General features: G+C 59.0%; 2 protein-coding genes across 2 annotated transcripts in view; both read left to right on the top strand.

Moving 5' to 3' along the window:
• NECTIN2 (nectin cell adhesion molecule 2) overlaps positions 1–9,195 on the top strand; it is a 160,618-nt gene that overhangs the window by 77,756 nt on the left and 73,667 nt on the right. The window lies entirely within an intron of this gene.
• Positions 4–9,195, top strand: part of BCL3 (BCL3 transcription coactivator) — a gene marked incomplete at its 5' end in the record, with an annotated part of 9,937 nt that continues 745 nt past the window's right edge. The window contains 8 exons of the mRNA XM_029926053.1: positions 4–103; positions 1,822–1,975; positions 6,822–6,930; positions 7,163–7,367; positions 7,467–7,555; positions 7,769–7,846; positions 8,456–8,623; positions 8,834–8,951. Of these exons, the coding sequence (XP_029781913.1) occupies positions 4–103; positions 1,822–1,975; positions 6,822–6,930; positions 7,163–7,367; positions 7,467–7,555; positions 7,769–7,846; positions 8,456–8,623; positions 8,834–8,951 (1,021 nt within the window). The remainder of the gene's footprint in view (positions 104–1,821; positions 1,976–6,821; positions 6,931–7,162; positions 7,368–7,466; positions 7,556–7,768; positions 7,847–8,455; positions 8,624–8,833; positions 8,952–9,195) is intronic.

The following is a 9,195-nucleotide window of genomic DNA, read 5'->3' on the forward strand; positions in this document are numbered from 1 at the left end:
GGCCCAGGGGTCGCCCCGGATCCCCTAGGCGGCGGCTCCGACTCCCCGGCCGCCCCCGCGGCCCCCCACGGACTGGCCCGGCCAGAGGCGCTTTACTACCAGGGTGAGTGGCTGTCGCCGGTCCTGGCCAGATGGGGGGTCGGACAGGGCAGAGGGGCACCAGAGCCAGGGACCAGGGCTCAGGACGCAAATACAGGGCGTCCCAGGGCGCTGAGACACGGGGACAGAATCCAAGGTCCCAAGGACACAGATATGGGGTTTCTGGGGAGCTGGGAGGGGGCAGAGCCTGAAGTCCCAGGGACACGGTTGTGGAAGCATCAGGAAGCAATGCCTTGGGACACAGATATGTGGGTCCCAGAACACCGGATGTGAGGGGGCTCTGGGGGATGGAGCTCAGAGTCTGAAACCCATAGATACAGGAACCCAGGGGACAGTGCCCAGCAGTACAGAAACAGGGTCTCAGGGAATCAAGCGGACAGAGCCTACAGTCCCAAGAACAGAGTCATAAAGCTCTTTAGAACCCAGATATCTAGGGTTATGAAGAGTCAGCGCTTGGGCCCAAGAAACGTGTTCCTGGCATCCAGATATGTGGGGTCAAAGGGAGTCAGGGAAACCGTGACTGCGGTTCTAAGAAGACAGATATTAGGGATGTCAGGCCATCAGAATCTCGGGGACCAAGAAGATAGCAGAGAATAGTGGGAATCAGGAGAACGGAGCTGGAGTTTGAAGCATCCCAACTGATATCCGGAATCACAAGGATCGAAGGAAACAGACCCAGATACTAGGGGTCCCAAGGAGCCAGCGGGCCAGAGACCTGGGGTTCTGGGCACCCATTTAGGTATGGTCACCCGGGCTCAGGGTCTCTTCTGAGGTCACAAGGTCAGGTGGTCACAAAGTCAAGGCTTCAGGACTAAGGGTTCTAGGAATGGGGGCCAGGACCGGGGAATTCTGGGACTGGGGTATTTAAGGCTAGGGGTGTCCAGGTAAAAGGCTGCAGGGCACCAAGAGCTGGCACTGACGATACGAGGACTTGGGGGTGCAGGGATGGGGGGCCCCCAAGGGTCAGGAGAGGACAAAGAAGGCCAAACATTCTCCCCATCCTATCGCCATCCCCGATCTCAAAGAAGGGGCCTCCCCTACTTCACCATCTTCAAGTGGCCCCAAAAAGCTGCAGGGAGCCCATGTCTAGTGCCTCCAACTTTGGCCCTGTCCCTGCACCTGCCGCCCCATCAGAGCACAGCTGTTAGAAAGCCTGAGGTTGTGCATCAGGAGGCCTACCACGGCCTCCTCCACTTTCCCCATTCCCTGGATGAGAACCAGGCCTCAGTCTTCCCCATCTGTGCAGTGGATGAATATGGCTTTGACTGCTGCTATGTTTGGCTTCTGACGCCATTCCTACTTCCTTCTGACCCACCCTTCTCCCCAGCTCTCTACACGGTCACCTTACACTGTACACCCATTCTTACCTCCCTTGGCCACAAATTCACCCAGCAAACAGGCCCGGGGGTCTCCTGCTGGATGATGACGGGGTTTGGTCCCATCCTTAAGGGACTCTGGCTAGTAAGAGATGGAGGTAAGAGGCATGAAGAGATAAGTGACAATGACAGTGACCAGGGCTCACGGGGAATGGCAAAGGAGGAAGAAGTTGCCGGAGCCTACAATGTACAAGGCCAGTTTGTCTTGGGCCTTTTGGTCCCAGTATGAGATGCAAAAGGGACGTGGAAAAAAGGGCCGATGGACACAGCAGGAGTGAAGGTCTGGAGGCAGGGTGGGTTGAGGGGCTGCGGGCTTGGCCTCACCCATGTCCTTTCCTCTGTCCAGGACCTCTACTGCCCCTATACCCGACCCCGACCATGGGCTCCCTCTTTCCACTCCTGAACCTACCTACACCCCTGTACCCCATGGTGTGCTCCATGGAACACTCCCTATCGGCTGACATCGCCATGGCCACCCATGCAGATGAGGACGGAGACACGTGAGTAAAGCCCCCCAGTAAACGAGGGGGGGGGGCCAGCCCTCCACCCACCACACCCTCCACAACACATGGGCTTCTGAATTACCTCTACCCGAGTTAGGATCGTGTCCCCACTGCTGGCTGGGACTTTGAACAAGGCTTTTCCCCCTTCGCTATGCCTCAGTTTCCTCTCCTGAAAAATGGGCAATCTGGAAGCACTTCCCTCCTAGGACTGTTTTTGAAGTAGGGGGCTTCCACGTTTTTATCAAAATCCAAACATGAGAAGGGGAGCCTGGCTGGCTTTGTCAGTAGAGTGTCCAATTCTTGATCTCGGGGTCGTGAGTTCAAGCCCCATGTTTGAGATCACTTTAAATACATAAAACAGTTGTTTATTTTTTATTTTTATTGTTTATTTATTTTGAGAGAGAGTGTAAGCATACAAGCATGAGCAGAGGAGAGGTGGAGAGGGGGAAAGAGAGAGAGAGAGAGAGAGAGAGAGAGAGAGAATCCCAAGCAGAGTCCTTGTGTCATCGCCCAGCCTGAATAGGCGTTCCATCCCACTAACCGTGAGATCCTGACCTGAGCCGAAATCAAGAGTCGGGCACTTAACCGACTGAGCCACCCAGGCGCCCCTAAATTAACAAAATATACCCAAAAATTCTTTGGAAAAAAATCCAAACGTGAAAAAGACATTGCATTGATTGACTTGTTATATGAATTATACATGTTAAGCTCTTAGCACTGAGCCTGGTAGGTTAGAAGCGCTCAATAAGCATGAATTCATATGATTACCTTATGTTCAGCCCAGCACATGTACACACAGATAAGGTTGAAATAAAAACTGCGCAGAACCAAACAAGAATCACCCTTCGTACATGGGATCTATTTTGTATGTTCTCTTCTAGCGTGTTTCATGATCTCATGGTCACAGGCCATTCAGTTAATTCGCCGATCCCTTAAACTGATCTCACACATCCTATAGTTGATTGCCCGCAGTTTGGAGAACTTGCCCTTGAGGTAGCCGCACGGGATGGCTAAGCTCTGTGGCGGCACACAGTAAGCACTCTGCACACCTGAACAACACATTAGTTATCCACCTAGGTTGGAATTTCCGCTGGCCCTTTTCTCCCCCTTCTCTGCCCTTGTTTTCCCTGTAAAAACAAGAACTATACGCGTGCCAGCATGCGATGCCTTCCATAAAGCGCTTATCTGGGCATTGGTTTGGGGATTGGAAACGAAAGGTAGGGATGGATGGACAGGCTTACTTCTGCAGAAAAAGGGGAACCACCATCGCTGGCCAACCGGGTGACTTCACATCCCTGAGCCTCAGTTTCCCCTCCTGGAAAATCGGGGGCTCCTACAGTACCTATCAAGATGAAGACTCAGTGTAATGATGTCTAGAACATAGAACAAGGCCGGGTGCACAGTAGGTCCTCAACACCTCAGAGTGGATGTTCTCACAGAGCCCCCTCCCTCCCCACCCCCCCACCCCCCCCGCAGCGGGTTGTGGGCCGTCGTGTGAGTCCAAGCAGGGGAAAGTGCCTGCTACATTTAAAAAAAAGGCTGAATAAAACTAGTTCCCTCCTACTCTGGGTACCTCTGGGGTCATCTGTGAAATAGCTTTAATTTGTATCTGCCCCCAGGGGTGATTTGTTTGCAGCCGGTGAACACAGAAGACCTGGCACCCCAGTCTCAAGTCCCGCGCCCCACCCGCCCTCACCAGCTCTCCCCCCCCTTCCCCTCCAAAGCAAACACTTCTTCCTCAGCTGCCTGTTGGGGGAAATCCCTTCCCGCAGAACTTGACCGCAGCCCAGCTGCTCTGCCTCCCCCACGTCAGCACCCGTCACTCACTCGCAGCCTCCCCCTCCGGGCGTTCAATCTAACCTTAACCCCTTCCGCTGGGCCCAAGACATTACCGGAATGGACAGCTGGCTAGCCCGGGGGCGGGGGCGGGGACGTGCTAAGTCTGGGCCCCCAGAGCAGCAAAGCTTGGTTGCGAGGCTGGGCTTCTAGGGACTCAAGAGGACAGGCATCTCAGGGCATCTGGGCCCTCACGACGTCAGGCGGCTGGGAGCTAGAAATCTGGGTCTCCAAGAAAGAGGGGGGAGGTGTTCTGAAACCCAGAGAGCAGAGGTGGCGCGGGGTACTGTATTCCTTGACCCCCTGAGGGGGTAAGGAACCGGGTACAGGGCAGCTTGGGAATGTGTAACTTGCAGCGCCTGGGGAAGTTGGTAACCTCAATGAGTTAGGGCACCGTATTACCTACCGCGTCCTAAGAGATCTCAGGGGTAGACGCCGGGACCATGGGGCCAGGGAGGCCGCTGGAGTCTGAGCCCTGAAGGGTGGAGTTCCAGACGCGCCCCTAGGCTGGAAGACTTGGGGTCCTTCCCTACAGGGAAGCTTGGTCTCCTAGGTCGGCCTCCCTCCCGCCCCACCCCAGGCGAGGATGCAGGTAGGGGTGCGGGGGGAAGGGGGGTGGCCGGGGTAGATCCCCGGCGGGAGGCTTCCCTCCCCCGGGAGCAGGAAGCGGAGCCCCGCCCAGCAGACCTGTTACTGGAAGTCCGAGGGCTGGGCCGCCCCTCCCGTCCCCACTTCCTCCAGCCCCGCCCCACCCCCTGCAGCCCGCGCGTTTATGGGAACTCAGGCCTGGACGGTTTCTCTGAAATCATTCGCTCCCTGCCCTCACTTAACCCTGCCCGCCCCGAGAGGGACGCAGGCCGGGCTTCCTGGGAGACGACTGGAGGGTAGGGAGCCCTTTTCCGCCCCTCCCCCCTCCCCCAGCCCAGGTCCGGCCCCTCCCCCAACATTTTCTTTTTAAATTTGGCTTTCACGCATCAGGATCCAGGTTCAGCATTTCACCTGCAGCTCCTCCTGGGAGAGGCTGGCGCTACTGCGGGCTATACTTTCTGGAGGAGAAAACCGGAGGGCCACGTGACTTTGCTCCAGCACGTGCAGCGAGGGAGGGCTGCATCCAATTTGGCACCCTGGCCTGCTTAGCCACTCCAAATCCACCATCCCTGGTTCCATGAAAGCACGTAGGGAGCCGGTGTAGCATCCAACTCTTGATCTCGCTCAGGTCTTGATCACAGGGTCGTGAGTTCAAGCCCCGCGTTGGGTTCTGACTTTCAACGTTTTTAAATTAGGGGCGCCTGGAGGGCTCGGCCAAGCGTCAGACTTAGGCTCAGGTCACGATTTCCGGGTTGGTGGGTTCAAGCCCCCTGTCCGGCTCTGGAGCCTGCTTCGAATTCTCTCGCTCTCTGCCCCTCCCCCACACGTGCACGCCCTCTCTCTCAAAAATAAACATTAAAAATTTTTTTTAATTAGCAAAATAAAATGTGGATTCTGGAAGCACATTTCCATGAGGAGAACCACTGTTCACCTGCAGCTCGGGGTAGTAAGGGGCAGTGATGGGTGAGAAGGTCGTTGCTCTAGTAAGTGGACTTTAGAAGGCTGTGTGGCTTGTGTACTTGCAGTTAACCTTGTATGCTTAGTGCTAATGCCCTCACACACACACACACAGTGTCATCCCAGACTGCCCTCAACTCTATAAATGGCTCTTCCAGGTCGGGGTCTGGGGGAAGGAGCAGGGAGTTTACTGGGACATGCTCCCCAGAGCAATGCCTGTGGGGCTGAAGGAACTTGGGCTGCTGTGTCGTCTTGGAGGCCCTTAGCTGTCTCACAAGGAATGTTGCCGCTCGAGTGGCCTTTAGAGATGCCGCCAGAGGCTCAGCCCTCTGTGCCAGCACTGGCCAGTCACAGAATGCCAGTGGATGGCAGCTATCCCCACTCATGACCCGAGCAAGCAGTTCTTTCCAGTGGAGTGTAATTCCCGGAGACAGCAGAGCACCCACAACCTTCCCAGAAGCTAAGGGAATGAGACCTTCAGTCTGGAAGGGGGCAGGAGGGGCTCTGGGTTTCACGGCCCAGGTCCAGAACCATGACTCCATCCCATGCCTCCCACCTCCCCTTGGGACAAAAACTCCAAATACATGCTCTGCATGTGACATGCAGGTCACAACCGATGGAGAGAACTCGAGGGCACCTGCTTATCCCCACCAGTTTCACAGATGAGCAGACTGGGGACCCGAGAGGGCTGGGGACATGCTCCCTGACTTCCAGGTTGGCCAGGGAGCACTGTGATGATGCATTCATTTATGGGGTACATGTTTGGGGAGCACCTGCTGAGCACCAGCCGCTGTCCTGGGCCCCGGGCAGTGACCAAAGCAGACAGAACCCCCTGCCCTGGTGGAGGTGACATTCTAGTGGGGGAGATTCAGACAGGAAACAAGTAAACTGTACAATGTCAGGCGATGATGTGGAGGAAAATTAAGCAGGGGAAGGAGGGGGGAAGGGAAGCAAGTCGCAGCCATACCATTTAAGCAGGGGGCCAAATGAGGAGAGCAAGCCGTGCAGATATCTGGGGCGGTGGGGGGGGGGGGGCTGTTCCAGGGAGCAGCCAGTGTCAAGGCCCTGGGAGGCCAGTGTGCTTGAAGAGAGCAGACAGAGAAGAAGCCAAAGGGGTAGAAAAGAGAAGACAAGATCCCACAAGGCTTCTTTGGCCTTTATTCTGCGGGTTCTGGGCAGAGGAGGGACTTGATCTAATTTCAGTTGCAAAAAGGTCTTTCTCTGACTGCTGGGGGGGTGGGGGCAGACAGCAGAGCAGGGGTAGAAGCAGTGAGGTCAGTAAGGAGGGAGGCATGATGGTGGCCGAACCAGAATGGAGGGAGCGGGGGTTCGGAACTAAGTGGTTGGATTCTGGGTGTTCTTCTAAAGTACCCAGCACATGTTGGAGTTAGCACTGCTAAGCTTATGTGGGGTGAGAGGCACCCAGCCCCTAATGCTTGTGATCCCCACCCCCAACCCCCAGGCCACTCCACATCGCCGTGGTGCAGGGCAATCTCCCAGCGGTGTACCGGCTTGTCAACCTCTTCCAGCATGGGGGCCGGGAGCTGGATATCTACAACAACCTTCGACAGGTGAGCCCGGGGCGCTGGATCTGATGGAAGACGGGGCTGAGGGTCCGGACTCCCGAGTCCTGGGACAGGAGGAGCTGGGTACTGTCACTCTTGAATCTGAGGGAGGAGGTACTCCAGATCTCTGGTTCCGGAGTTACGACTGCAGCTGCGGGGGTCAGGACCCGGAAATTCGGAGACACCGAACTGGGACGCAGGGCAGGGCACAGGTCCCTCACAGTCTCTGTTCCCCCAGACACCGCTTCACCTGGCTGTGATCACCACACTGCCATCTGTGGTCCGGCTCCTCGTGATGGCTGGTGCCAGCCCTATGGCCCTGGACCGTCATGGCCAGACGGCAGCCCACCTGGCGTGTGAGCACCGCAGCCCGACCTGCCTACGGGCCCTGCTGGACAGCGCAGCCCCGGGCACCGTGGACCTCGAGGCCCGCAATTACGACGGTGAGCACCCACCCCGGCGCCGAGTGGGGGCTGCCTGGCAAGCCCCGAAGTCCGAGGGCCCCAAAACCCAGGTTTAAACGGAGTCTTCCTGTACCTCAGGGCTCACCGCCTTACACGTGGCCGTGAACATGGAGTGCCCCGAAGCGGTGCTGCTCTTGCTAGAGAGAGGGGCAGACATCGATGCAGTGGTGAGCCGGCGCGCGCCGGGGGTGGGGCCAAGAGGAGCAGGGGCGGGACCCCGAGGGGGCGGGGCTTGCGTGGGAGGCCGCGCGAGTGGGGGTGGGGGTGGGGCTTCAAGTATCTAACGGGATTGAGAAGCCAGACCTAGCGGCTGGGATACTGGCCGCCGGCGGATTGGGCAGAGCTTGGAGGGACTCAGAGACCGTCCCTCCGTTCTGCAGGACATTAAAAGCGGCCGTTCTCCACTCATCCACGCAGTGGAAAACAACAGCCTGAGCATGGTGCAGCTGCTGCTGCAGGTAGGTACTGCCCTTGCCCTTGGCCTCACGCCGGCCCTCTCTTCCCGCACCAGCCCAGCAGTCGCCCCCAGTCGCTCGCATCGACCCGGCCCTCCAGCGCTGGCTCCCAGTCGTGCTTCGCTTCCCGCGCTGTCTTTCCCTTGTAGGCATCGATATGTCAACCCTATGATTTCATCCTTCCGAGGCCGCCTTCTGGTCCAGGACCTTCTCTCTTTTCTCCCCCGCCCCCAAACGAGCCGGCCTTGCGCGCGGCGGCCTCGCACACCCTGCCTTCCGGCTAGGGCCCTTTTCCTCGTGCGGTCCTTCCGCCCAGCCTGGGCTCTGGACCCTTCCCTTCCCTGACTCCGCCCCTATTTCGGCCGGGCGGCGGAGTCCTGCTCCGGCCGGTTCAGCCCGTCCGCTCAGTCCCGCTCCGACCCGCCCTGGGTTCTGGTTTCCCACCCTTGCGTCACCTCACCCGGGATCTGGTCCCGCCCGGGTCCTGGCCCCGGTCGGGGGGCCCCCAGCCTCAGTTCCCAGCCCTGCGCTCCGACCCCAGCCCGGCCCCGCCCCATCCACCGCCCGGCCCGGGTCCCTCGGGGCCGCTGACCCTGCCCTCCCGCCCCGCAGCACGGCGCCAACGTGAACGCCCAGATGTACTCGGGCAGCTCGGCGCTGCACTCGGCGTCTGGCCGCGGGCTCCTGCCGCTCGTGCGCACGCTGGTCCGCAGCGGCGCCGACAGTGGCCTCAAGAACTGCCACAACGACACGCCGCTCATGGTGGCGCGCAGCCGCCGGGTGAGTGTGCGCGCCGGTCCGCGTAGATGTGACATCTGAGTGCGCGCGTGTGCCGGTGCCGGTGCGCGCAGGGGAGCGGGACAGCGTGGGTCCGTGGAAGCGCGCTCGGACACGGGAGACCGAGGCACAGAGCCGACCGTGCGCTCCGAGACTGGAGAGGAGAGCAGAGTGGGCAGGAGGAGCCCGGCGGTGACCCCCATCTTCCTACAGGTCATCGACATCCTGAGGGGGAAGGCGACCAGGCCTGCTCCCGCATCCCAGCCAGAGCCCTCGCCGGACCGCAGTGCCACCACCTCCCCTGAAAGCAGCAGCCTCCTCAGCTCCAACGGTGAGAACCTAGCCCCGCGGCGTCAACTTCCCAGTCCCTCCTCTCCGAATAACTGTCCAGGCCCCCAGCCCCTCCCCCACAACCGTCCACGCCCAGCCCCTCCCCTCACAACCATCCAGGCCCCCAGCCCCTCCCCTCACCAACCTTCCAGGCTCCCAACCCCTCCCCCCAACCCATCCAGGCCCCTAGTCCCCACTTCCCCAGAACCATCCAGGCCCCCAGCTCTTTCCCCTACTGACCATCC

Source organism: Suricata suricatta, chromosome 16 (genome assembly GCF_006229205.1).
Source record: "Suricata suricatta isolate VVHF042 chromosome 16, meerkat_22Aug2017_6uvM2_HiC, whole genome shotgun sequence".
NCBI lineage: Eukaryota > Metazoa > Chordata > Mammalia > Carnivora > Herpestidae > Suricata > Suricata suricatta.